Here is a 27909-nt window from a genome sequence, read left to right as displayed (position 1 = left end):
AATGCAGGATCTTTATTAACCGATAAGAGCAGGATTTCCTACCGAAATCACTTAACGTAATCTAGTAATTAATTCCTTCCGCCGCCAAATTTGTGGTTTTCTATTTCGAGGTAGATTTCCGTCAAGCTTATTCCTTCTTACGATAAGAAAAAATTATCCAATTATAATGTAATTATCACATAATAATGAAAAACATGTGATGCACGTAATCTGAATTTTATCATAAGTTCAATCAAAAGCTATATTTGTTTAATCAATAATTGACTATGGTATCCTGGCAACTAGACGGACGCGTTTATCAATTTCAGCGGATATCAGTTGCACACACAGTGCCTCATTTGATACGTGAAAAATTTCTCTCTTGTCTAACTGATACTTGAACGAAAGTGAAGTGTTCATAAACAATGGGTAATACAGAGAGCAATGTTACGAGCGGCGTTAAAAAGCAAACGGACACGTCGGCCGTTATGCTTTATAAATTAGTCGATTTAAAAGGTGAGTGAAACAATTAATAAATAGAGTAAACGCGTTTAACTTTATTCATTTTATACAATGAATTTTCTAACTGATCATATATAAATAAAAGATAATTATATATAATTAATTTTATTATATATTAAATCAATTAAGTATATGTAATTAATTTTTTATGTCAATATACACACTCTCTCTCTCTCTCTCTCTCTCTCTCTCTCTCTCTCTCATCATCTTTACTACTTTAATTTATATTCGAAAGTATATTTGAGAGTAACAACAAAAAGTCCGAAGACACGTGCCGCCGCAGATTTCTGACGCGCGAATCGTGTTGCCAGCTTGTCAAGAGTTGGCTTTTGACGCGACTTTCGCGGCTTGTAACGAGGAAAGATGTGACTCGGTGGCAAAGAGAGATATACATAAATAGAGTCATGTCTGGCCGAAGAGATTCAGCAACATGCCAAACGTTTCTCTTCAGAAGAATAATCTCCGTCGTCAAAATCAATAGGTCTCTTTTTATTCGCTATTAGTCGCGACAAATAACGAGAAGTCATTGGTGTTATAATAAACACGCTCTAAAATCGCGGATGGTGTACAAAATACGTGGTGATAAATTATTGAAAATTTTATATAAGTATAATAATATAACAACACACACGCGCACACGCACATGCACACGCACACACGCAGAGGAAGATTTGATTAAATCTACGCGATAGTGATCATCACTTTCTCCTCGTTCGATGTCGAGGGCTCGTCCAAGTTCTCCGTAATTTCCGAATGAATCGTATTAAAAGAGGAGTGCATGTTATACTTTCCCATTTCTGCCTCAAACAGGATGTTGTTTATTTGATGCTGCGCGACAAGTCTTGCACGCACGTCCGTTATATTTTTCAGCCGAATGGCAACGTGCTCAGCAAAAACCGTGAATTCGTCACGGCATGACGAAATCTCCTGAAACCATGGAAGAAAAAAAAGGTCGTGACATCGCAGGACCCGAGAGTGTTCTACAAACGAGTCATGCGCGAAGAAAGTTTTCATCCAACATGACGTTACATGGCGATATCGCATGATGGACAGAAGCATTGAGACACCCTGTGCATTATGCAACGCGTTACATACATCTTTTCAAGGATTTATAATTTCCTTGTTAGAAAATTTAAAGCCTACCTGTGATTTCCAATTAGAAACAGGTGCGGGAGTCTACAATAAAAGAGACAGATATGAATTAACTAAATACATAATCTCGCTTTACGGGTGATAAAAATAATACGTTTTAATATTAATTAAAGGATAAATCGGCGATGAATGAATTATTTATAAATGATAAATAGACTTTGTAATGCTCGGTATAATAATAATTTTCTGCTTCTAATTAGTATATACATATATAATAGCAAATTTCAATTATAATTATCAATATTGTGATAACTAATTAATTAGATTTTGATGGATACATATATATATATATATAACATCTGACATTATAAATCCTAGCAGTCCTTGCGAAAATTCGACGCACCTGCTTCTCCACATTTGGTGGTTCGCGATTAACTCGCATCAAGCGTCCTTTATTCAGAAAAGCTAAAGCTTCATAAGCGAACCATTTAGGCTTGATTACGATGCTGCCAGGATTCAGATCAGCCTTGAGCCTGCGTTTCGCGTACGCTTTGTGAACCGACATGAAATGGGTCTTCAGGCTCTTCAATTTCCTCTCGACCGTCATCACGTCGCACCCGAGCTGATACAATATATATAAGTTCTCGCGATAAGGTGTGCGTTTTTTTTTTTTTTTTTTTTTTTTTTTCAAAAACACGCCTCGATGATAAATTAATTCGAGCGCGCGTTATATAACAACGTAAATAAATGAATCACGGATTTTGCGCAAGCCGTTACGTAAACTACATTTCTAGCCAACAAGATTGCTTTCCGCTCTCGACATAATAAAGGCTTCCCGATGCGCTTGTTGCACCAAGCGTTGCGCAACAGCTTGCGCAAGTGTTGGACGTACTCGTCGCGTATGCGTCTGGAATATATATATTTAACTCCCAAGATGTGAGAGTGTTTTTCACTCTGTCCAAAAGTGTTTCTGGCACAGTGTGCACACGTGTATACTACATATGTCATCCGTAAAATAAGAGCATAAATATGTATCCTTTTTTAGATGAATTATTAGATTATTAATTCTATTATTTTTAAATAAAAAAATTAACGATTCACATTACAAGTTATAATGCAATTTTTTATGATATTATTTGTTTTATCAATATAACTAAAAATATATAAAAAATTAAATTTTTCGAAATGAAAGACAAGCTAATAAAAATCTTTTTGCGACGTTTTAAATTGCGGCATGAATTTTTACGATACTAAATGAGTGTGTGTGTGTGTGTGGGTATTAATTAAAAATAAAATACAACAGTCTCACACACGCACATTAAATGTAACTATATTCTCATGGTTATGATCGCACCTCATCAGCGATTTCTTTCCACGCGTGGATTCTCTTGCTTCGATCGGTGTAGTCGGGCGCATTGTGGTCCCAGAGGAGCTTCCTCGCGCGATAAGCACCGATCAGCTTCAATATTGTCTCTTGCCTCCACTGCGCCATGATGCCCGTATTGGCCGCACTGTGCCGTGCCACGTTTAATCACTGACAGCAACGACGGCGGTGCCGGCAATCCCGGCCGCTTGCTGTTCCCGCAGACTTGCGCCAGCAATTGCCGCGACGGTGTGTGCAACATTTGTGCCATACCGTGCAAGATGGCGTTGTATGTATGTACTTTGATGTGCCGACGTTAGAACGAGATCCGGTGGATCTTTTCTATTTTTGGTGCGGTAGAATCGGACGCTCGACAATCTCATAAATTATAGTCATAAATCTTCTGCAAAGTGAAAAGCTATGTCGCAATATTTATTTTTTTTTTTTTTTTTTTAACCCCTTACTCCGCGTATTGTTATTTTTGGCACCATCTACCTGCACAGGTGTGGGTCAGCGTATTTTCGATATTAATCCTTTATTAATATGTAAAAGTGTTTTTAAAAAATCTGAAAAAATGCATACACCTTCTTTGAACACCTTCTAAGTAAAGACTAAAATAATAAATTTGAAAAATAATTTACTTAAATATGTTATTTTATGATTATTTGTTTTCGAGAAATTGACGCCGCGTTGTTGGAAAGATCACAGACAAAAATGATCCATCAGTACGGAATAAGGGTTAATATATGTTAGAGAATATTTTGTCAGATTAGGAAATATATTTCCTTTATTGTGTATTTTTTTTTTTAAATTATAATGAATGGATTATATAGTTTATAATTGAAATGTCATGTGTTTTATATAGAGTAAGATTCTTTCATATTTTAAACTGAAATTTCAGATTAATTAATTAAATATTTAATTTGATTAGAACAGGAAATAAAATAAAATAAAATAATTATAATTATCTTTATTTCCTTATCATAATTCAATCAAATATTTTTAAAAATATTGCAGAATGTGTATTTATATTTATGTATGTAATGAAGAATGAGGCAAATCCTGATGATAATTACACAATGTACTGTGTAAACATAAAAAAAACCAGGACTCCAGACAGGCGCCGACAATTTTCGGCGCCTCGCAAATTCCCCTCGTAACATTTGCGTCGTCTGACATCATAAGTTGACAGGTTGCGGATCTAATTAGACGGATCGCTACATAATTACGTCACGGCTTACAGCTGTTTTTAATCCGCGAGTTGAGGCCATGCACTTTTCGATCGCGAAAATAGCAATGCCGTCACGAATGTTCGCGATCGCGCGAGCTCTCTCTCTCTTCCGCTCTACCATCAGTTTTATTGGTCCATGAGTCGCTGCATCGATCATTCCGCGGTCGTACGGTTAAAGTGCTAACGCTCGATATATGGTTCCTCGGATAGGCACTCGGCAATCCAAATACTTGCAGTCGTGACGCAATAGACGTCCACGTGCCGCCCGTGGATTTAATTTTATATCGCGCGATGACGTTGCGTTGAGACGCGACCGCGAATCATCACTGACATATCTTTCTTCGAAATCTCAAGTACAGCTGAGAATTTTCACATGATTTTCACCCGAAACGTTTCCACGCTCTTGCCAATTTCTCTCGCAATAGTCTGGATTCATAAAAGAGAAAATCAGTTTTTTTTTTACTTTTTTATTATTCTCCTCGTGATTAAGACTACTGTGCTTGAATCGATTGCAGGCGGTGGTTTGTTAGTTGATATGATGAAAAGAGCCACTCAAACGAAGCAATATGCGGAATTAGACCACGCGATGAGAACGAAAGTCGAGCCCTTCTTGTACAACAAGGGAGAGGGCAAATGGATACCTATAGAAAAATTGGTCCTCTTACGAAATAAAGATCGTCCGCGACATAAAATGGTACATCGATTTCTTTATTCTCGATTTCGCGATGCCAGTGCTTTTAACAATTTTCGTTTCACGTTACATATAGCTATCACCGTTAAAAGCGATGGAAAATCCAGCGGATTACGATATAGATAAAGATATGGGCGATGATGAAGTTGATGAAACTAAGATAGGTAAAACATTGTAAAATTTAATCGAATTGTTATTGTATGTAGATAAATTATTGCGTAAAATATATCTTTACTTGCTACTTGAGTTATGAATTAGACAAAATAATTTTTTTATGCGATAAATAAATGCTAAATTCTTGACAGATAAGAGCAAGTATAGATTAGTGTGCTGGAATTTGAGTGACAGAGGTGCCGTGGGCGAAACTATTTTGCATCTGTGTATGTTAAACGCTACTGCCATCCATGCCGATTTGGCAAAAAGACTGCTACGTTTCTATCCGAAGCTTATAAACGATATTTATCTGTGCGACGAATATTACGGTAAGTTCCTTTGCGTAGCTGTTACAAGATGCAAACGAGTTTCAAATTGAGAATAAATTTTTAATGCTTCGATTAAAACTTTCTTTTGTGAGGAAGATACAAAGTAGAAAATCCGTTGCCGATAAACTCCCCGACAAGTATACTGAATAAAATACCTATTCATAGCGTATCCCTTACGTAATGGAACATTAGCATTTCCAAGGTAAACCATTCATATTCCTTCGGGGACTCTCGCGGCTTTCATTATTTTTTAATCGAGAGATTCTTTTGAATTCAGATCGCGCAGTCACATACAACATTATTACGAGCGTAAATAAAAAATAAATAACCCAAATACACATCCTGTCAAAAGTAAAACTTAAATGTAACACATTTTTTTAATTTGTAGAAATATATGTAATAAGAAAAAAAAAATCAAGATCCCTGCATCTTTTTAGCTTTATAATGATTACTTTGTACAATTTGCTTTGCATTTAGGAGAAAATGTGTTACATATTGCTATTGTCAACGAGGATCCGTCGATGGTCAAGTTCCTTCTCGACAGCGGTGCGGACGACCCGCGAATTATCCACGAGAGATGCTTCGGTAACTTTATGTGTCCGGAAGATCAGAAAGCAACGAGGTTTGATAGTCAGGAGCACGAGTGGGTGTGCGTCTCACCAGAAACCAATTACAACGGGTGTGTGCGATAACATTAAAGAGAAAACGATGTTACAATTCGTCTCTCGTTCAACGACGGAGGAGAAAAAAATTCCTTCTTATTATTAACATACGCATCATTTAATCTAGACAACGTAGTTAGTTTTCAGCTATTTCAAGCTTAAACGTGACCTAATATTACACCGGGTTAAATTCCTCGAGACAAATTAATTATCAACAATCAGGCGACGATCATCATCATCTATCAGAGATTTTAATGAATCTTGTCAAGCGCGATGTGTCACATAATACGTACACGATTAATTCGATAAAAGCCCCCACAAATACGACCTATTTTTTATTATTACACGCTTGTAGATACGTGTATTGGGGAGAATATCCCTTGAGTTTTGCCGCATGCCTTGGTCAAGAAGAATGTTACAGACTTATACTCGCTAGAGGCGCGGATCCGGACAAGCAGGACACGAATGGGAACACGGTTTTGCATATGTTGGTGATATATGAAAAATTGGCGAGTATTATACTCTCCATCTTTATTCGTCTCAAGATACACTGTCTGAATAATTGATTTAATTAGTAGTGCTTGTCAGAAAAAAATGTCAAGGCAAGCCAGCTTGCCTGATAATTAAATAGTACAAAAATAAACTCAAGCAAAAAACCATTATTTAAAAATGGCATTTATTCGTTTTTATATTTTTTTGTTTATCAACATTTAATTTCACAGACTACGTTCGATATGGCTTATGAAGTGGGGGCTTCTCTAGACATAAGAAACGTCCTCAGTCTAACTCCGTTGACTTTGTCAGCGAAGCTGGCTAGGATAGAAATGTTTTTTCACATTCTGAATATCGAGAGGGAGATATACTGGCAGATCGGTAGCATAACTTGCGCAGCCTATCCTTTGTCGCAAATAGATACCATCGACGTTAATACGGGAACGATCAATAACAATTCTGCTCTAAATTTAGTTGTTTTTGGCGTAAGTAAAAATAAGTTACGTAATAATTATTCCTTTTTTTTTTTTTTTTTAATTTAATATTATATGCAGAGCTTTATATTTGACAATTGTAGGAAAAAGATGAACATTTAGAGTTAATGGACGGCGTCTTAATCGATCTTTTAAATGCCAAGTGGAATACCTTTGTTAAATTCCGGTATGTGTATACAAAATATCTAATCTTTTATAGAAAAAAATATAATCTTCTCTATCTCTATTTTAATTTTATAAAAAAAATAATATACAGGAAACTAAGGTTTTCCAATTTAATATAAGAAATAATTGTAAGGCATGAGAAAATTATATATTTAGAAAATATATCATAAAATATTGAAATTTTCAGATTCTACCGTCAATTTATTCTCTTCTTCTTTTACTTCGTGCTGTCGCTGATTAGTTTCACCCTTCGTCCTGGCCCGCAAACAGACGAAAATGCGAATGATACATTGACAAGCACGAACTCGTTTAACATAACGACGATGGAATCTGTGATTCTCAAGTCACTTCAAAGTTCGGATCTGTCAGAGCTGGTTACAAATAGTTTCACGGCGGCTTTCACTTCAAATCTCAAATCATCCTTAAACGTAACGCAAGAGTCATTAGAGAGGATCCAGCTGCAAGTGACGTCAAATATCACATCGGCCCTGAGAAGTATTTTGCTTTTAACGCTGAGCAATAATGAGGGTTCCCCTGACGAGGCCGCCATTCGTACACTATGGTATACCGATAGCTCTCAAAATGCGTCGGATTATTTCACGAATATGTATAACAATACTATTACGATTGATGCTAACTCTACCGCCAACACGATCATCGACGATGTCACACCATCAGAAAAATTTAACAATCACGACACGTGGTGCGTTAAATATAATATTACGAAGATTAAAACATTTTTATAAAATAATGCTATTTGAAAAAATTTTAATAATATGTTATTAAATATATAATAATAGAAAACAATATTTTAAGCTTTAGAATAAAGTTTGAAAATTTATAGATTCTTCTAGATATACGTATTTCTGATATTATAAAAAAATGTTTAACTGCCAGATCTTTTATCTTTTACGCGGCAATGTTATATGCTTGGACAGGTGGGACGATCTTACGGAGGAATGCAGACTGATGCAGTTGACAACAATAAGCGCCAAGATTCGTTTGATTGCGGAAATTGCGATGTATATTGCAGCAGTACTCTATATTTTCGCCGCGTTGCGAGAGGCGAGATTTTTAGGACTTAACATGTTCATTGAAAATCTCGTAAGAATCAATGAATGTCACTGAACACACGTTTTTCACTATACAAGAGAGAAAACAAAGGAAAAAAACTTAAAATAATTAATAAAAATGAAATTAAATAGAATAATTAATAAAAATAAAATTGCTAATCTTGAAAATTAAGATTTGTGTATTTTTACTCTAATAATAGGTATTAATTTTGAATTAAAGATTTTGTAACAGATTATAAATCAAATAATATCTAAAAAAAAAAAAAACTACTGGACTGATATAATGAAATACTCGTGTGTATAACGAAACACGTGTTAATATGAACGCGATTTTTAGATGACGGCGCCGTCGCGTGTGATGTTTCTGTTCTCATGCTGCATCTTACTATCGTTTCCGGTTTTGAGATTTTCCTGCGCCGATGAGGTCGAAGACGTGCTGACAGTCGTGGTGATGCTAACGACGGCGCCGTATTTTTTATTCTTCTGCCGAGGATTCAAGACGGTCGGTCCGTTTGTCGTGATGATTTACAGAATGATCACGGGCGATCTCCTCAGATTCGTCTGTATCTACCTCGTCTTCGTAATGGGATTCTCTCAAGGTAATAATACTCATTGTCAGCGCCTTTTAATATCCTTTGAATTTCACGTTTTGCACGACAGTCGCGTTCCTTTATTATCTTCATGAATGGATTCGAGCCTAGAATAGACGGACAACCTTGTTGCCAATTATCGCAATTGATAATCGAAATTAAAAGAGACATATAGTGGCACGTGTAATGGATATATAAATACATCGCTCAATATGGCGTTCCGTTCCCTTATGCCTTATTCTCTATTGATTCCCAACAATTACTAATTAGCCGCAGGATTAACGGCACCGCGTACGACATATGATCTAATCGACAGTTTTACCATATATTGCAAGGCGACATTGACACACATCGCCGTCGCCGAAGGTTTCTTGTACAATGGAAGAAGAAGAAGACTTATACGAGAAATGGTGCGACCCATTATTATGCAACGAATATCGTGGCCGCATACTGTGCCATTGTGCCTTTTATTTTTCACCATATCACGGTCTCAATTCTGGTGCAACCGCTGCCGCGGCTTGAATGGAACGTCTGTTCGCTCGTAGAAATAATTTACCGTCAATAGAAGATCACAATAGGAAATCTTGATCGATACGTCATTCGTAGCGATCGATTAATTTAATACTGAGACTCTATAGATACTCGAAATGTCATTCTATATATTTCTACGCAGCATGTATTCTCGGGATTAATAATATATGTAAATTTTATACTGATTTTTTTTGCAGCGTATTATATCATATTTTTGTCGTTTGACAATCCAAACACCCCGGAAGGGGTCGACGACTCGATATCGAATCCGATGCCATCGCCGATGGAGAGTGTTATGGCAATGTTTTTGATGAGCCTGACGAATTTCGGCGATTACTTTGGCGCGTTTGAAAGAACCAAGCATGAATTCGAAGCCAAGGTATCTTTGTTATGGAATATTAAATTTTTCAAAAATATATAAAATATATTTATAATTGCTTTGATCACCACTCGCGATTGTCACTCTATAAATTAATTATAATAATAATTAATACTACTAGTATTTTCAACAATTAAATAATTCACCTAATTTTCTCACGTAATGGATGTGTTTTGCTCCAAGCAAAAAACTGTCAAATGCATTCAACGACAATTGGATAGTATTACAGGAATAATTATTATTGTTGCAGCTGCTGTTTGTGTTATATATGGCGATCGTGGCAATCCTGCTCGTAAACATGTTGATTGCTATGATGGGCAACACTTACCAGAAGATCGCTGAAACCAGGAATGAGTGGCAGAGACAAGTATGTCGTTATAGTTAACACGAATAAAGTAGGATGTCGCATTAACTTCCATTCACGATGAATTTGTCTCATACATGTCAGTGGGCCCGTATAGTTTTGGTCGTGGAGAGAGGCGTAAGTCCCGCTGAAAGATTAAAAAAATTGACGGATTATTCTCAGCCCATGTCCGATGGTCGTACAGCGTTGGTTCTTCGATTAAATCAAACTGTGAGTATATTTAAAAATATATGGTTTTAATAATAACTTTCTATATATGATGTGTACGAGATGACGATATCGATTTTAGGAGGAAGACAAGGAAGAAATGAAAGAAATACTTGAGATGAAAAGAACCCACGATAGATTAGTGAAAAAGAGACAAGACAGAATGTCGAAAGAGAAAGTTTTATCTGAAACGGAAGCTATTATTACTAGGAAATAAAACAAATAATAAGCATTTGGTTTATTTTTTATTAAATGTGCGTATTTTACTTTTTTTTCAAGTGTTACTTGATTTATTTAATTTTTAACTATGTTAGAATTATATGCAATTTATGAATTATAAATAAATAAAAAGATTGTTATAAAAAAAAAATTATAGTACTATATATACACGATAAATTCCTAATTAATAAAGCTTATGCGATTTAGTACGAAAAATCGTACTAAACCGTGTGCCACAGGCTTTAGTTTCTATGACAACAAACAGCTGTACTGTTATGTCAAATTTAAGGCTCAGCTGGAAGACAAGAAAATGTACATACAGTGATAATGAGTGTGTTAAAAGCTCCAATAGATTATAAATGTTTAGAAGAAGAACTTCATGCAGCCCTCACAGCCGATGAATTGTATAAATTACAAAACGATGCTAAGATCCGAGCTGTTGAACAAAATGTACCGACATATGAGCATTTCAGACAGATGGTAATTAATTTTATTTATCTGTATAATTTATTTATATTCTTTAAGTATTTTATTTTCTTCTTTCTTTAATCTTTAAAAATTTAGAAATATATTTAAATAAATTTGGATTTTATATGACTGTATCAAATTTAATATAAAACCTATTATTTTTGGAGTATACAATTAAAATTTACAAAAATGTGTTTACTTTTTTACTAAAATTATAATTATATGAAAGGTGAATGGTGCTCATTTAAGACCTTTGGATCGTAATGATATGAAACCTAAGATTGGAGTCCAGTGGAATCCAATAATTAATGCTACTGGATCTAACTCGATTATATCTATTACGGGAAAATCGAAATTCAATGACAAGAATTACAAAACTATTACAAAAAAATCTCCAGAAACGTGCGAAGACTTTTTACAATCTTGGAGGACAATTATAGACCAATCTGAAAAATTCACTTATATATGGAATCTAAAGTAAGAATCATATGACGTATAAAGATGAATGTTATATTAATAGAGTGTTTTTATTACAGGAACAATCTGCAGAATCATATTTTCCGAGTAGAGATACCTGCATCTTTTTTCAGTGACTTTATGGATGTGTGTCTGCAATGTTTGTCAGACATGGACGATGTAACATCGATTACAGAACTTCTCAGTATACTAAGCACATGTAACAGATTCGATCTGACGATATGTTTCATGACGAAAAATGAGCGCTCTATATGCGAACAAATTTTCCGACAGTTGCAACTCAAAGCAACATCGCAAGATAAATCATTGGAAAGTGCAATCGAATCATTAGCCGTAAAATATCGAATTAAGATTAACTAATATAGCGTAAATAATGCATTCTTCCTATAAATAACACGATCAATATATAATAATCAGAGAAATATACTAAATAAAATAAATAATTGAAGACTATTGTCAGATAATTCGTCTAAATCAATAAATTAAGAATTGATCAAAGAATATGTTATTAAAATTAAGAGCCATTTGAAGCACTCTGTGCATGCGTACAGCTATTGACAAAATTATTAGGCACCCTTAAATTTTCCGTATTTCTTATTTTGTAAATACTAAAAAAATTAAAAAATTTTAAAAGACTATCGATAGCACTTTAAACCTGAAATTTCAAGCTTTAAAATGTGTTTTTAATTTTTCGTTTGCGATAATTTTTCGCCCAGTATCGACATGTCTGAAAAATACAGATTTAGTTTAAAAATTATGTATCTCGGCCAAAAAAAATTGTAGGAAAGTTTAAAAAAAAGCATTTTGTCGGCAAAGTGTTGTAGTTTATGGAACTTGACTTAGATTTTTCGAGAGAAATTTTTCTACCGAGTTGCAGGGTGTCAAAAAATACAATAAAATTTTAAGAAACAAAACAATGTAATAAAAAAAAATTTTTTTAATTACCGATAGCAACTTCAATGCGTTATCAGTACATTAAAAAATTTTTGTATCTTATTATAGTTATTTAAAATTTTTTAATCTCTTTAGTATTTATATACTATTAAGAAAATAAGAAATACGGAAAATTTAAGGGTGCCTAATAATTTTGCCAATGGCTGCATAATAATCGTAGCGTTCCTAGAGATCGTTCTAATCAGCGCGCCCAGAAAGCAGTAGCCGTCGCGCATGATGTAATCGTACCATTGAACGGTGCCGATCAGCTGAGCGAGTAAGATGGCGACACGCGGCGCGTTGCCGCGTACGAGAAGAATGGCGCAATTCTCACGTCAATAGCGATAACAATAAAATACACATCGACCTTCTATTCTTATCGCTTGCACGTCTGCAAAAATACGTTAAATGTCTCGGGAATATTTAGCATTCACCATCTCCCCCCACGTTTTTCAGTCGCGTCTCAGGAGACGCACGTACAACCCGGCGTGTACATGTGTGCGTAAGTGCGTGGTAAATAAGCCAAAGCGAACTCTTGACGTCTCGCCACCACTGCCGTCGTCGTCGTCGTCGTCGTCGTCGTGATCGCAATCGCGAATTCGCGCCGCCCGGAAACATTGACGGTGGACGTTAGTGTAACCTCGAAATATTGACATCGGGTCCGGTCGAGAGGATGACGAGATACGTGCCGTGGACACCGTGCGTCGGTTGGTCGCGCGATCTCGCGACGACGATTAATCCGCATCATCAGTTAACCGCGCGTTTCACCCTCTCGCCGCGAGACTAAGAGAGAGAGAGAGGGAAAGCGAGCCGGAGAGGTGACCCGTCGACAAGGGTAGATTGTGGGTGCTGCAAGGAAAAAAAAAAAAAAAAAGAAAACAAAAACAGGCAACGAGAAAGCGCGCCGCCGCCTCGACACCGCCATGAGGCTGGAGGAGATGCCGTTGCGGCTGAGCTCCGACGAGCGGGACTTTGAAATGGACGATGATGAGACAGACTACCTGCTGCAACCGTCCGAGGACAGCATCAGGCAACTGACGTCGAGGCGACGGCGCATCAAGGATTGCTCCAAGTACCTGAGAAACTGCCTCTGCGGGTGAGTCGCGGCTTCTCCACAGGGTGTCTCGCAACGCGTGACATCGCGCCTCTGAAATACACAACAAAAGTTATTATTAATAATCATGATAGATTTTTTTCATCATTATTTTTATCTAGTAAACTGGAAAATTTCATCTATCACGTCTAAATCTCTATTTTTTTTAAATATAATTTCAAGCAATCTTAATAAATTTTATTACTTTTTTTATCATTGTTTCTTGTAGATTAGAAAATTTCATCTATCACGTATAAATCTCTATTTTTCTTAAATATAATTTCAAGCAATCTAAATAAATTTTATTATTTTTTTAATATCGCTGGCTACAATATACAATAAAAATTATAAACTATAATTATGATAGATTTTTTCATTGTTATTTTTATCTTGTAGATTAGAAAATTTCATCTATCACGTATAAATCTCTATTTTTTTTAAATATAATTTCAAGCAATCTAATAAATTTTATTATTTTTTTTATATATCAACAAATACGTATTACTTAATATATTTGGATGCACGAAATATATAATAGTGGGTGCATGTATGTTTTAAAATCAATTTCTATATGTTCTTATTTGTAGAATTAAGGCATGCAGTATTATTTGGTATTTAATTAAAATATGAAATAAATTTTGGTTTAATAAAATAAAATTTTTCGCGACATACATTTATGTCATTTATCGATTATAAACAGTATATAATTTATTTAGAATTCAATTAACAATTATAATTCGCGTTATAATCGTTTCTTGCTAATAAAATCGATTCGAAAACATGACTAATTGCGTTAAAAACACGAGTCTATTGTTTGCTAATCGCTATATCTATATATACCGAAAATCGATGAAACAACGGAGCTTAATCTCACATAATACTAAAATGCGGTCGATCGAAAGCTACGCGTGCTCGAAATAGTATTCGGTCCTCGCATTTGACGTGGTATACTTACTCGGGATGACATTTTGCATATGTAAGACTTCCGAGAAGAAGAGTCTTTCGGTAATCACTGCCAATATTAGAATTGACATGTTTCGTTAGCACTTACAAACATATATTGAGCGTAGGTGTTTACCTTGTAGTTTTCAACATGACACCTAAATTTCAATCTCTTGACTTTTATATTCGCAATCTCTGAAAAAAAAAAAAAAAAAAAAAATGTATTTACCATTTTTAATAATGTAAAATTATTTCAAGACTTTACGTCTTGTCTTGTAAATAAAAAATTCTTTAAGTTTTAATGCAAAAAAAAAAAAAAAAAAAGAGAGAAATTTTCGGACAAATGCTTTCTTTTAATTTTTCGAATGTTATAACACTTTTTTTCGATAACATTTCTATCTAGGTTAGGTTAAGCTTCTAATAAATCCCTCAAATAACAATATAACATATTTGTTGAATTATAATTTTAACGTTATATATAAATTATTTTATCGAACTTAATTATCTTGTGTAATCCTACCTGAAGAATTTTTTATTTTTTATTTTTTTTTTTTTTTTTTTTTTACGATGGTCCAAAAAGACCCTGATGCTCGTTAATATTTTTCAAATTGTTTCGATATACACACTTCGATAAGAAAAAGTTGCCGTTGATATTTCGCGGGATGTAAAAACGAGCTAATATTTTTTACGCGATCGATTATTGGCTGCACACTGTTTTATCGACCGAATTCAACCAATCGCGAGTGGTTCAGCTTTTGCACTGACATTCCCGCGTTAGGCGCATCTTGCGCTCGTGTATTTCGTGAAGCGTGATGTCATAATATTGTTGGTATCCCGATAATAAATTGACGAGTCTCATCGGATAGTAATAGAGATTTCCGTGACGTTTGTGAAGAAAAGCGTGCGAAATCGTGCCATTGCAACCTTCCGTGCTCTAATGAAGCAATAATCTAAAAATGGAGACGCAGAGCAACGTTATAAGGATGTCCAAGGAGGACATCCCGCTAATATCCAAGCCACGGAATGACAGTTCTTGGTCGAGGTGACGCATATATCTTATCACGACTAAAAATCGAAGCGTCGATTTTTATACTTGACCTATTGTTCCGGACGTCTTTCGCGACGCGAAAATCATCGCCTTCGTGGCTTTTCCATTTACAATAACAATTTTTTATATTATATATATATATATATATATATATATATATATATATGTATATATATATATATATATATATGTGACAGTCGATGTCACACACGAATGCAACTTGGTTCGATCAATGCGTTAGACGACACATAATTTGTTTATGCTCTTCAGACTTTAAGACCTGCTCTACAATAGAGTCGTAAGAAATTAATTAATCTGATTAGATTATTCTTTAAATTTAACTTAGTGATTGGTTTACGACTCTATTGTACCAAGTCTAATGATTAAATCTACTTTTGTATGCTTGATTATTAATCACATCACATTGCAAATTAAAATTTTTATTTGGAATATAATACTTTTGCAAACGATATGTCAGATAATAATAAATATATATGATAGGAAAATTTGAAAAAAAAAAATTTATTTTGTCAACTTTAGATATAAACTTTGAATTGGAATTATTTCTTACGATTGCAGATGTTGTACTTGGATGTGGAGGAGATGTTGTAGAGAACGGGAATTAAGAGCCAGAGTTATCCATATTGGGCAACCTATGCACGAAAAGTTTCCCACCAATGTAATAAGAAATCAAAAATACAATGTTGTTACTTTCTTGCCTTTGGTATGTTTTTCTCATTAACGATAATAGATAACAATGATAATCTTTGTATTTAAAAAAAAAAAAAAGTGGATTAAACATAGCAATCAATAATAATTATATTTCTATTTTATAGGTTCTCTTTCAGCAATTCAAATTCTTTTTGAATTTATACTTTCTGCTTATGGCTATATCTCAATTCATACCAGACATAAGAATAGGGTATTTGTACACATATTGGGGACCATTGTGCTTTGTTTTATTTGTAACAATTTTCCGCGAAGCTGTCGATGATTTTAGAAGATATAAAAGAGACAAAGAAGTTAATGCACAAAAATATTATAGATTAGTAAAAGGTTTTGATACGCCAGAATTAGTACCAAGTTCCAAATTACGAGTAGGCGACTTGGTAAGTCGCATCAAAGTATTTCTCTTTAGTCGGAAAGTTTTACTTCAACTTGATATTTTTTCTTACACAATAAGAGTTATAAATAAATATTTGTACTTTCCTTTTCTCTAAGGTAATAGTGGAGAAGGGTCAGAGAGTACCAGCTGACTTGGTGTTATTACGCACAACCGAAAAATCTGGCGCATGTTTTGTACGTACCGATCAGCTGGATGGAGAAACGGATTGGAAATTAAGATTAGCAGTGCCTGCAACGCAAAAATTAGAAAACAACTCTCAGTTGTTTGATATTAAAGCCAGTTTATACGTTGAAAAGCCTCAAAAGGATATACATAGTTTTATTGGCACTTTTTCAAGAGTGAGAATTTAATTCTCTTGCATAATCTTATTCTGAAAATCTCTTTCAATGTTTTCTTTACATAATTATTTTCTCAATTTTTAGTATGACGGATATAGCAGTGAAGAGAGCTTGGGTGTGGACAACACATTATGGGCTAATACAGCTGTGGCATCAGGCTCTGCTCTTGGTATTGTTGTTTACACTGGTCAGGAAACGAGATCTCTAATGAATCATTCAGAAATCAGATCAAAAGTCGGTTTGCTCGATCAAGAAATCAATCAGTTGACAAAGGTATTGTAGAAATTTTTACATTAAAATTAATATATGTATAAGAACGTTGATATATCTATTAATTATATTTTGACAGGTACTATTTTGCGCAGTAATAGGACTCGCACTTGTGATGATGTGCTTGAAAGGATTCAGTGGACCGTGGTACCGTTACATGTTTCGTTTTGTTCTGCTATTTTCTTACATTATACCAATCAGCTTAAGAGTGAATCTGGACATGGGCAAGGCATTTTATGCTTGGTGTATACAAAGAGATAAGGATATCGCTGGTACGGTAGTGAGAACAACCACTATTCCGGAAGAACTCGGGCGTATATCGTATTTGCTGAGTGATAAGACCGGCACGTTAACGCAGAATAAAATGGTGTTCAAGAAGTTGCATTTGGGCACTATATCTTATAGTCAGGAAACGTTCGACGAAGTGACATCGGTATTGAAGACTTATTATCCAATCAATACGGAGACTTCTCCGGTGAGGCCGCTGTCTTTGCATAGCGGAAAAGTAAGAAGATCCGAGAATACCCGGATCTATGATGCCGTGCATGCTCTAGCGCTGTGTCACAACGTAACTCCGGTATATGACGAGGTAAACAAATCCTCAAATCTGGATTCAGTGAGCATACAAACGGTAGAAACTGGAGATACAGGTTCTATTCAAAGGTATTACTCTCTTATTAACAAATTGTAAAATAATGTCTTATATTTTTGATCAATAATTAAATTTTAATGTTTCAGTCAAACAGAAGCGGATCAACATTACTATCCGCCTGAACAGAAACGTAATTATCAAGCTTCCAGTCCGGACGAAGTGGCTCTGGTGAAATGGACAGAAGAGACAGGATTGGCTCTGGTCAAACGAGATCTAAATTCGATGCAGTTAAAGACTTTAAATGGTCAAATATTGAATTACACTATACTGCAAATATTCCCTTTTACATCGGAAACCAAGCGAATGGGAATAATCGTGAAGGAAGAATCCAGCTCCGAGATCGTGTTTTACTTGAAGGGTGCTGATGTCGTTATGTCCGGTATTGTACAGTATAACGATTGGCTAGAAGAGGTGTGTGAAAACATGGCACGCGAGGGTCTTAGAACGTTGGTTGTGGCAAAAAAAAATTTAACCGAAGATCAGTATCTTGATTTCGAAGCAAGGTAGCATTTACATTTTTTGAGAGAGTGAAAATATAAATGATAATTATCACTAATCGGCATTATGTATAGGTATAATGCGGCGAGAATGAGCGTCAGCGATCGTGTATCGAGGGTTGCGGCAGTAGTGGAGAGTCTTGAAAGGGAAATGGAACTGTTATGTGTAACCGGCGTTGAGGATAGATTGCAAGATAGGGTGAGGCCTACATTGGAGCTCTTGAGGAACGCTGGAATCAAAATATGGATGTTGACCGGCGACAAGCTGGAGACTGCAACTTGTATAGCAAAATCATCGTGTTTAGTTTCGCGCACTCAAGGGTTACATGTTTTCAAATCTGTCGTGACGCGCACTGATGCTCACTTGGAGCTGAATACATTTCGCAAGAAGCAAGATTGTGCCTTAGTTATCAGCGGCGATTCTCTGGAGGTGTGCTTGCAATATTACGAGCAGGAATTTCTCGAGCTTGCTTGTGGTTCACCCGCTGTTGTCTGCTGCCGATGCTCTCCGACGCAGAAAGCTGAAGTTGTCAGTCTTATACAAAGACACACTGGCAAAAGAACAGCGGCCGTCGGCGATGGTGGTAATGACGTCTCCATGATACAAGCTGCAGATGCCGGTATGTATTGTATATATGTGTTTGCTCTTTTAGATAATCCAATTATGTATATTACATTCTTCCTATGTATTATTATTGTGTGTATTTGCTTATAGGAATTGGTCTCGAAGGTCTGGAGGGAAGACAAGCATCGCTAGCTGCAGATTTTTCAATCTCTCAGTTTAATCATCTTGCTAATTTATTATTAGTCCACGGTAGAAGAAGTTACAAGCGATCGGCTGCATTAAGTCAGTTTGTCATACATCGTGGTCTGATAATTTCAACTATGCAGGCTGTATTCTCTGCAGTTTTTTATTTGTCTTCAGTTGCTTTATATCAAGGTTTTCTTATGGTAGGGTAAGTACGATCAATACTGTATCATGCTAAAAATTAAATTTAAATATTATATATCTTCTGATAATTGTTTTACAGTTTATATATGTTTTACTAAACAAGATATTCAATTTTAATGAAAACAATAACTTTTAAGATATCAAGTTTACGAGATACACAGCTGTTTTTATTAAAATGAAATATTTTGCAAAGTTCCTTATGTAAAGTTTATAAAAATTTTTTATAGATACGCTACAATATATACCATGTTTCCCGTCTTTTCATTGGTATTAGACAAAGATGTATCGGGAAAAGTGGCGCTTACCTATCCAGAACTTTATAAAGAGCTTAGTAAAGGCCGCTCATTATCATATAAAACATTTTTTATGTGGGTTTTGATAAGTATATATCAAGGTTTGTTTCAATTTCAATTATAATTCTAAATAATATGTGTAAGATGTAATATATATAAAAAAAATAAAAATATTTTATTTCAGGAGGAGTAATCATGTATGGTGCACTTATAATGTTCGAGGACGAATTCATTCATATAGTAGCTATTAGTTTTTCGGCGCTAGTTTTGACGGAGTTAATAATGGTTGCTTTGACCATTAGAACCTGGCATCATATAATGATACTTGCAGAAATCTTCTCTCTAGCACTTTATTTGTTGTCTTTGATCGTCCTCAAAGATTACTTCGGTAAGTTCGCAGCATTTGTTAACAAAAGATAATTAAATATAAATTCATCTCATTAATAATTTTTCTTAATATTTGATATAGATGCTGAATTTATTAAGACAACAGACTTCTTATGGAAAGTATTGGTGATCACGTTAGTTTCTTGCATGCCACTGTACATCTTGAAGTTTTTGAGGAAGAAGTTTTCGCCTCCTAGTTACACTAAATTATCCTAAAATTTATGCGAAAGTTCATAAATCTAGATATGAATGACAAGAGAGGATAAAATGACCTTGATGTAAAGAACAGAGAAAAAGACATACAAATTTTCTTTCCTTCTAATGTCTCTAATCCAATCCAGTTAATATAATAATATTGCTTAAATTAATTTTTAACGAAGTAAAAAAAAAAAGTACGTGAACACATTTTTATATCAATCAACTATTTTTGTAACAATCAAACGATTTTTGTAACATTAGTCTCAATGAAGACTTAATGTAACAGAAGAATGCTTATACTGCAGAATAAGATTAAAGTCTTTCTTGTGTTATATTTGCACACTGACTTAAAAAAAAAAATTGGGATTGGATTAAAATTGTTATAAAAGTAAAACTGACAACTTTTCATGTTATGTATAATGTTAATTTTTCCTGCAAGCTTCTCTACTATGCATCTTTGCTTTAGGTTAAATACATGACTCCTTTTATATCAATTTTTCTTTATATTTCTCTTTTATTCATATAATTTATATTTTCGAATGCATTGCCAAATTCACATCTTCCATTTAAGTATGTTATATATATATGTGGCATTTATATATTTGATCTTTATCGCTTATTCTTAAAATATGAATTGAATGTGTTCCAATTAAGCATAATAGAATTTTTCATGTAGTAACATTTTGAAGTATCTGCACGGATCAAACCATCTTGATCTGTGTAATCAGAAATATAAATGCATTTTACTCGAAAAAATTATTAGAAAGTTAATGTAATTAAATGATAGAACTTTAGTATCAGAAACAAAAACTGTGATTTTTGCAAACATACGTCTACTAAAAAACAGCATTTTTTGCACTAACGTTGTTATATAAAGAACTTCTGATATCTCCTATTTTCAAAGAGCTTATTTTTTTAAGTTATCTTTCAAAATTTGATTTCTTCTTTTCCATGAAAAGCACATATCTTTTATTGTTATTTATATTCTCAGTCATATATGTTGCGCATAAATAATAATATTGGATTACGTAACATGTTTTATATTCATGTATATACTGCAAGCATGTAGAACATACTGTAATCGTTGTTATCACTAATGTGGATAAAGCATACCACAGATAATATAATAGCTGTTTTTAGAAGACTATTATTTACTATGTATAATGCGTTTACAATTAATTTATTTGCAAATAAAATAATATATTCCTTAATCTGACTCACAATTTGTATGCTGATTACTCATACAATTTATGTCTACATTTTATTAAATTAGTTTTATTAAAATTAATAATAACTTTTGAAGTAATTTATTCATAGAGTTAATCTTCTAAATATATGTACAATCTATTTATATATAAATACTATTCTATTAGAACTGTTTTATTGTTAACTTTATCTAACAATTACATTAAGTTTAGCAGTTACTGTTTTTTCTATTTGATCATGAATTTCGTTGACTTTCTTTTGAGTTAAAGTACGTTCCATGTGTCTGTATACTATACTGTAGCAATGGGACGTCTTTTTAGTCTTTGGATGAGTGAATTCATCTTTCAGCAAAATTTGTTCAATGATATCGCCACCTATTTCCCTAACTATGTCATAGAAATCTTGAGAAGAGTAACTTCCGTCTTGTGGCAACCAGAAGCTTATGTCGTTTGTACAAGAAGGATATATGCTGATGAGCTATAAAAGTTACATATTTATGCGAGTTATTTCAAATATGTAGACATAATTCACAACATTTCGAGAAATATTTTTTTAAATATCTATCTTACCTTGTACTCTATATGTGCATTAGGATTGTCTACTTTAAATTGATTCAAGAAACCCGCATCGTTACTCCAAAATAATCTTATATCCGGAATATTGTACAAGCACATGGCCAAACGTTCTAAGCCAAGACCAAATGCCCATCCGATCCGATCTACAGCACCGGATTTCTGAAGAATCTCTTGGCGCATAATTCCACAGCCTAATATTTCGAGCCATTTGTCGTTATAGAATACTTCCAACTCCCACGATGGATGGGTGAATGGAAAATATTGATCAACCCATCGACATTGTATCTCTATTAACAAAAAATATTTTTAATCTCGATTTCAAGTCTCTTATTTTTATTGTAATGGCAAAAAGTATTTAAAAATTAATAAAAATACATGTGCTTTTATGTATTGTCTCCAAAAATATGAAATAAATACCTTTTCCAAAGACAACTTGTGCTAAGCCAATTAAAGTATTTTTCAGTTCCTGCTCCATTACTTTCACAGCTTCTAAGGTGTGACAACCTTGCTTCTCAACACTTTCTATTCCTCTATGCTCAAATAACTTGAGATTTTCAGAATTGTTCACTTTGCAAAATATTTCTTCCGATGTACGCAATCTGACTGCATCAACCTGGTGAAAGACCGGATAATGCGTACTATCAATTTCATCACGTCTGTACACGTCCCCGATGACAAGAAAATTATTCAATCCCATTGAAATTAACTCCTCCTGATGCGCAGTCATGTGTGCCCTCAGCAAAGTTTCTTGATTTATGTAATAACAATCAGTTTTCTTCCTACTTGGATGATCTTTTGGTACAAGAAGAGAGTCGAAATTTTGAATAACTGTCACAATAGGACATATATTGTCATAGATACTAAAGGACGGTGTTCCGCTTTTACTGCGAAACTGTCCATAAAAATAGTTTACAATGCGCTGGCGTAAGAGTGACAGTGGATGGTGTTGCTTAATATGCAAGTTTCTTCCTAATTTATTGATGATATTTGGAGTGACATTTGTCCAATCATCTGTCATATACTTCTGACCCAAAAGTACCAGTTCATTGGCAGTTTTATCAACATTCACTGTAATAGTAGATGTTCTCCTACAGATCGCTTTAATGTTGTTTACAAGTGTTTTCTTGCAAAAGTGACACTTATTAGTATACCTGCAAAAAAATATATTTTAAATATTAGTTAAAGAGATGAATGAAATATGCTCAGGTATTATTACATATTACATTACGTACCACATTATTGAATTAATTTATTATTTTCATCAGAAATATGTATCAATTCACATTGATATCTCTTGAAATTGTTATGTATTGTTTCAATGTAAAATTATGAAAAGCGTATATTGCATAAACTGCAAAGGAAAGATTTTCACAATTTTTAATACATATTAATATGGAGAAGGTTATGTAAATAAATGTAAAAAAATATTTAATATTACATAAAACACAATAGAACAGATAGAACTTGTAATTGAGCAATTATTTCATTTGATTGCGTGCTGATATTTTGAATAATATTTTATTAATAATATTGACAAAAAATTACGATTTCCACAGACACTATTCAACATTCAAATTATCAAACTTGTAGACATATATATATATATATCGATGCCCCGACATAACCACGTGCTACTGTTACAGCAAGTTTGCGTGATAGCCGGATAGCTCTATGTAAATTAGTATAAAGCGTAAATTTCGTTTTTTTATAAATAATGATTCCTAGTCGAAGCGCGATTTTGAATCTTTATCGAAATTTAATTCGAGAAAGCAAAAAATGGAGCTCGTACAATTACAGGTATAATATATTAGTTACATGTATTATCGTCATTCAATAATCTATATTAAATACTTAATAATTTTTATTTTGACATTTTTTAAAATAATATTTTTGAAAAAAAGATGCAATTTTTCAGTTCTGTTTCAAAAATATCCATGAAATTATATTATTACAGCTGTGTAAATTTAGGTTAAAATAATTGAAAAAAATAATAATTGTTGCAAGTAATGGCGACATAGATCTTGTGAAACATTATCACGTTTTATGTAATTTAATATTAAAAATAATATATATATAAATAAACATAAATTGTTTTATTTTTCAGAATGTACGCTCTGAGGAAGATACGATACGAATTCAAGGAGAGTAAATTATTAACTGACGAAGAAAAGATTGAGCAGTGTTACACAAAAGGACAAGAGACACTGGCAATGATCAAGAGACAAGTCATACTAGGCAGTCTTTACAATACTAGACCATTAGTGATTGAAAGTAAAAGCCAGTTACATGATACATAATGACATAGAATAGAAAATAATAGTTATAATACTTAAGGCTGTAATATAGATATTGCATTTCATCAAAATTTGTAAAGAGGGAATTTTTTAAATCACCTAGCTACAAATTTTCAAACTTGAAATTTCTCAAGTACAGCATATTCTTAATTTAATATCATTATGTCAAGTGTAACTATTTTTAAAAATTATTACAAGATATTTTCATGATTAAGAAGATGTAAGAATAATTTAACTAAGAGAAAAACTCTGTAATTACTTACTAATTTCTTCATAAAACAAATTCTGTAATTCTTTGCAACGATACTTCAGTTTTCATCACTATGTAATGTATATGGAGTCTTTCTATTTATATATGTATGTAAGATCATATATTTGTAAATATATCTCTTCAAATTGTTAAGAAATTAAATAATTTTGTTAATCCTATAATACATATACTGTATGGATCTGTTTTTCGACACGATATGGTTTTACAACTGACAATTGTGTGTTACAAGTAAATGAACAGCATAACAACATATATCTTTAAAATTATTTCTGTAAAAAAAAATTACTAAAAGAAATATTTGTCATATATATAAAATCTTGAAAAATAATAGTTCATACAATGTTAAATAAAAAAATACATTGAATATTCTGTGCAAATGTTGCAAAAATGTCTTACTATTTTATTAAACATATTTAAAAAAATTTTAAAAATGTGTATATAACTTTTATATGGAAAGATTTTTTTGCATCCTAAGTACATAAAATCTCCATTTAATTACGCTCCCGAAGCTTCATTTTCTCTTCTAAACAATTATATATATATATATATATATATATTCTCACATTCTCTATGCTAACACAAAAAGTGCAAAATAACTGTTCGTTTTAACTGGAAATATAATATGAATGAAAGAGTATACGCATATGATTGAGTAAATAATTTTTTCCTTAGTCAATGACGTATATGAATGATTTTTCAGTACTACCAAACTGGTATCGGAACGCACGGATAAAGTAGAAAGAGACAGAGAGAGTAGACCTGCTGATCAGCTGTTTCAAGATGACAGCTGATTCAGTGCGTTGCATGACGCGGCTCGCCATGTAATAATTACGGAATCGTGTTTATATCTGCGCGTCTTACGAAAGGGATAAATAATATAATATAATATAATAATAAAGTTGCCGAAGAATGGCTACGAGGAATTTGACCGAGCCCTTCGTTCTGATGCGAAATAATGCCCTGCAGACCAGGCATATCTACGCCGAACAGGTGCGTGCTTACTTAACCTGTTCCACACCTGTGTAAAATCGTGTTATCCTCGTTCGGTGGTTTGCTTTTTACGCGGGTGATTTTCATTTTCGATATACCTTTTCAGAATCTTACCGATCGAATGGCACTGGTGGAATCGGACTCCGGTGGATCCGATAATGTCGAATTGAAAGGCGTGAGTATTGACAGCGGTGCACCCCCTGTCTGGGCAGATGCCTTGGAGGAGACCCAGTATATCTTGAACAAATTACGTGTGAAAATAGACAGCCTGGTCGAGCTGCACTCCAAACAGCTCACCAGGCCCACCTTGGATGATACGTCTCAGGTTTGTTTAAGTTCCTGGGCCAGCAATTGTAAATAACACTGCCTGGATTTAGAAGAACCCCTGTATCGGCATGTCTTGTAAAAAAAAAAAAAAAAAGAAGTATCAACCAAGTGAAACATTTTTTCTCTTGTATAATAATTATATAATGCAAGAGTTTATAAAATATAACGTTACGTACAGGAAGAAAGACAAATGGAGCAATTGACACGAGAGATTGGACGTGCATTCTCTAATGGCTATAGACAAGTACAAACAATTAAATCAGCTGGCAGGCACGAAACTAAGCCTGCCGAACGTAGGCTAGCTGCCAGCGCAGTAATGGCCCTTTCAACTGCCTTACAGGAATTAGGTCTTCGATATAGATCGGCACAGAATCATTACTTGACACGTATGTCCTCTTTGCATAGCTAATAGAAATTAATAATACCTTAATAAACTGATGTTTTGTTTACATTATATTCAATTATAATAAATCCTTGCAGAGGTAAAATCAAGAGAAGAGAGGAACAGCCAGTTCTTTACAGAAGACCAGTCTCTTTTAGATAATGTAGCAACCGATTCTTGGTTGACAGAATCAAATGAGGCAACTGCTGATTATTGGCAGAAAAATGAGCAAAGACAGGACTCGGTTTTACTGCAGTTGGAGGAATCTGAAGATAGAATAAAATTAGCATTGGAAAGAGAAGAACAAATTGGAAGTATAGTTCAAAGTATAGCAGACTTAAAACATATTTTCAAGGTAAATTTATGCGAAATCTTCATAACTATTGATAATGATTTTAATTTAACAAGAATAAAATATATTACAATATATTCTTTCATTTGAAGAACATATTCTTTTGATACTTATTCCATTTATTGTCGGTAACAATAACATTGATAAAATTCTGGATTTTTATTACACAGGATCTTGCGGTAATGGTAGAGGATCAGGGTACTATTTTAGATCGGATTGACTATAACATCGAGCAGACGCAGGTGCAAGTATACGAGGGTTATAAACAATTAAAGAAAGCCGACTCGTATCAAAAGGCTAATAAAAAATTGTACTGCATCGTTGTTCTCGCAGCTGCTATTATATTGCTTAGCTTTCTGTTTATCATATTTAAAACATAGAAGTACTTACAATTAAAATAAATGTAAAAATATATTGATACACTTGTTGGTGTTTATATAATCTTGTTCCATAAAATTAAATATCTTTATAAAATCTGTTGTAATGATGGAAAGCTATTTTTTAAGATGGTATGTGCAGTCTTTTCTCAGATGTTATACCAACAAGAAGAATGTATTCTAAGATTATGGCAAATCTCTGTTTATTTTATCTGTTTTTTAATTAATCTGTCAAAAACATTTACTATAATTGTAGCATTAATATTTTTAATCAATATTAATTCTCGTTTGTATAAACCAATTTTAAAAGTGTCAGTATAATAATTGTGCAATTTTAAATGGCCCTTTTAATTTTTACAATGCATATTAAAAATAATCAAATAACAAACTTATATAATAAATATAATTTATTTATCTCATATTTAACTCTATATATTTTTATAGTGGAAAGTTATAAATTATTTTTATTTACATGTGATATCGATAGAAAATACTGCAGTACGACTTTTTATATCTGTATTGTAAACTGTTCTAGACTGTGTAGACATCCACAATTGTTAAGTAAGATCATTCCATGATAATAAAAAGATGACTGATTGAGATATATGCTACTTAATTTTCTTGCATATATAATACATATATATATATATATATATATATATATATATATATATATATATATATATATATATAGGGTTCATGTATAAAATATGATACAGGCTGTGTTTCCAAAAATTATCAGGGATAACGACAAAAAAAATATATATTTTTTTTTTTATATTTTAAGATTTGTCGGGATCCTTTACAAGGATAAACAGGTGCTCTATCAGATCCTCTAAGAAACAGGGACAATCTCATTTTTTTTCTTTTTTTTAACAGAACAACATATCTTTTCTTATATATACACATAAATTGATTTCTTATG

The 27909-nt window shown here is 33.4% G+C and overlaps 7 protein-coding genes across 8 annotated transcripts; 5 read left to right on the top strand and 2 right to left on the bottom strand.

The window, feature by feature from the left end:
- The first annotated feature begins 329 nt into the window (after positions 1 to 329).
- Nan (transient receptor potential cation channel subfamily V member nanchung) lies at positions 330 to 10935 on the top strand. Its single transcript, XM_072901367.1, has 16 exons — positions 330 to 495; positions 4703 to 4881; positions 4955 to 5042; positions 5184 to 5360; positions 5838 to 6039; positions 6378 to 6531; positions 6745 to 6999; positions 7092 to 7174; positions 7361 to 7876; positions 8112 to 8277; positions 8584 to 8845; positions 9565 to 9746; positions 9997 to 10113; positions 10195 to 10320; positions 10400 to 10571; positions 10826 to 10935. The coding sequence occupies exons 1-15, from the start codon at positions 405 to 407 to the stop codon at positions 10532 to 10534; spliced, it is 2733 nt and encodes a 910-aa protein (XP_072757468.1). The 5' UTR covers positions 330 to 404; the 3' UTR covers positions 10535 to 10571; positions 10826 to 10935.
- LOC140670643 (uncharacterized) lies at positions 712 to 3242 on the bottom strand. The gene is given in 6 exon segments (XM_072901366.1): positions 712 to 1428; positions 1645 to 1677; positions 1997 to 2215; positions 2948 to 3090; positions 3093 to 3114; positions 3117 to 3242. Coding segments are annotated over 6 exon segments (774 nt in total). The 5' UTR covers positions 3228 to 3242; the 3' UTR covers positions 712 to 1182.
- LOC140670641 (dynein axonemal assembly factor 19) lies at positions 10864 to 12051 on the top strand. Its single transcript, XM_072901364.1, has 3 exons — positions 10864 to 11016; positions 11234 to 11481; positions 11541 to 12051. Exons 1-3 carry the CDS (start codon positions 10864 to 10866, stop codon positions 11839 to 11841), a joined length of 702 nt encoding a protein of 233 aa, XP_072757465.1. The 3' UTR covers positions 11842 to 12051.
- A 626-nt stretch (positions 12052 to 12677) lies between these two features.
- Positions 12678 to 20704, top strand: LOC140670636 (probable phospholipid-transporting ATPase IIB). Its single transcript, XM_072901356.1, has 12 exons — positions 12678 to 13510; positions 16077 to 16221; positions 16334 to 16606; positions 16719 to 16961; positions 17046 to 17234; positions 17311 to 17894; positions 17970 to 18386; positions 18456 to 19000; positions 19096 to 19336; positions 19560 to 19726; positions 19810 to 20013; positions 20095 to 20704. Exons 1-12 carry the CDS (start codon positions 13338 to 13340, stop codon positions 20226 to 20228), a joined length of 3315 nt encoding a protein of 1104 aa, XP_072757457.1. The 5' UTR covers positions 12678 to 13337; the 3' UTR covers positions 20229 to 20704.
- A 765-nt stretch (positions 20705 to 21469) lies between these two features.
- Positions 21470 to 25260, bottom strand: Phers-m (Phenylalanyl-tRNA synthetase, mitochondrial). Of its 2 annotated transcripts, XM_072901360.1 has the most exons (6): positions 24953 to 25260; positions 24549 to 24825; positions 23224 to 23342; positions 22409 to 23142; positions 21986 to 22278; positions 21470 to 21893 (listed from the first exon to the last, which is right to left on the bottom strand). In XM_072901360.1, exons 3-6 carry the CDS (start codon positions 23226 to 23228, stop codon positions 21603 to 21605), a joined length of 1323 nt encoding a protein of 440 aa, XP_072757461.1. In that variant the 5' UTR covers positions 23229 to 23342; positions 24549 to 24825; positions 24953 to 25260; the 3' UTR covers positions 21470 to 21602. The 2 variants fall into 2 exon arrangements, with proteins under 2 accessions (XP_072757461.1, XP_072757460.1); XM_072901359.1 differs by lacking the exons at positions 24549 to 24825; positions 24953 to 25260 and adding an exon at positions 23430 to 23567.
- Positions 23659 to 24569, top strand: Bcn92 (LYR motif-containing protein bcn92). Its single transcript, XM_072901365.1, has 2 exons — positions 23659 to 23788; positions 24096 to 24569. Exons 1-2 carry the CDS (start codon positions 23706 to 23708, stop codon positions 24286 to 24288), a joined length of 276 nt encoding a protein of 91 aa, XP_072757466.1. The 5' UTR covers positions 23659 to 23705; the 3' UTR covers positions 24289 to 24569.
- A 54-nt stretch (positions 25261 to 25314) lies between the features above and the next one.
- Positions 25315 to 27582, top strand: Syx16 (syntaxin 16). Its single transcript, XM_072901363.1, has 5 exons — positions 25315 to 25546; positions 25653 to 25871; positions 26052 to 26259; positions 26354 to 26610; positions 26778 to 27582. Exons 1-5 carry the CDS (start codon positions 25466 to 25468, stop codon positions 26985 to 26987), a joined length of 975 nt encoding a protein of 324 aa, XP_072757464.1. The 5' UTR covers positions 25315 to 25465; the 3' UTR covers positions 26988 to 27582.
- Positions 27583 to 27909: the final 327 nt, after the last annotated feature.

Source organism: Anoplolepis gracilipes, chromosome 10 (genome assembly GCF_047496725.1).
Source record: "Anoplolepis gracilipes chromosome 10, ASM4749672v1, whole genome shotgun sequence".
Taxonomy (NCBI): Eukaryota; Metazoa; Arthropoda; class Insecta; order Hymenoptera; family Formicidae; genus Anoplolepis; species Anoplolepis gracilipes.
This window is presented reverse-complemented; position numbering and strand designations above follow the sequence as displayed.

Bases quoted from the DNA above. Each gene is read 5' to 3' on its own strand.
- Phers-m (XM_072901360.1), bottom strand. The intron at 22,279-22,408 runs GTATTTATTTCA...TTTTGTTAATAG, and splicing joins ACAAGTTGTCTTTGGAAAAG to AGATACAATGTCGATGGGTT. The intron at 21,894-21,985 runs GTAAGATAGATA...TAACTTTTATAG, and splicing joins ATGCACATATAGAGTACAAG to CTCATCAGCATATATCCTTC.
- LOC140670636 (XM_072901356.1), top strand. From the start codon at position 13,338: ATGAGGCTGGAGGAGATGCCGTTGCGGCTGAGCTCCGACGAGCGGGAC. The intron at 16,607-16,718 runs GTAAGTCGCATC...CTTTTCTCTAAG, and splicing joins AATTACGAGTAGGCGACTTG to GTAATAGTGGAGAAGGGTCA. The intron at 20,014-20,094 runs GTAAGTTCGCAG...TATTTGATATAG, and splicing joins CGTCCTCAAAGATTACTTCG to ATGCTGAATTTATTAAGACA.
- Syx16 (XM_072901363.1), top strand. From the start codon at position 25,466: ATGGCTACGAGGAATTTGACCGAGCCCTTCGTTCTGATGCGAAATAAT. The intron at 25,872-26,051 runs GTTTGTTTAAGT...CGTTACGTACAG, and splicing joins CCTTGGATGATACGTCTCAG to GAAGAAAGACAAATGGAGCA. The intron at 26,260-26,353 runs GTATGTCCTCTT...AAATCCTTGCAG, and splicing joins ACAGAATCATTACTTGACAC to AGGTAAAATCAAGAGAAGAG.
- Nan (XM_072901367.1), top strand. From the start codon at position 405: ATGGGTAATACAGAGAGCAATGTTACGAGCGGCGTTAAAAAGCAAACG. The intron at 496-4,702 runs GTGAGTGAAACA...AATCGATTGCAG, and splicing joins TAAATTAGTCGATTTAAAAG to GCGGTGGTTTGTTAGTTGAT. The intron at 8,846-9,564 runs GTAATAATACTC...TTTTTTTTGCAG, and splicing joins CGTAATGGGATTCTCTCAAG to CGTATTATATCATATTTTTG.
- LOC140670641 (XM_072901364.1), top strand. From the start codon at position 10,864: ATGAGTGTGTTAAAAGCTCCAATAGATTATAAATGTTTAGAAGAAGAA. The intron at 11,017-11,233 runs GTAATTAATTTT...ATTATATGAAAG, and splicing joins ATGAGCATTTCAGACAGATG to GTGAATGGTGCTCATTTAAG. The intron at 11,482-11,540 runs GTAAGAATCATA...TTTTTATTACAG, and splicing joins ACTTATATATGGAATCTAAA to GAACAATCTGCAGAATCATA.
- Bcn92 (XM_072901365.1), top strand. From the start codon at position 23,706: ATGATTCCTAGTCGAAGCGCGATTTTGAATCTTTATCGAAATTTAATT. The intron at 23,789-24,095 runs GTATAATATATT...TTTATTTTTCAG, and splicing joins TGGAGCTCGTACAATTACAG to AATGTACGCTCTGAGGAAGA.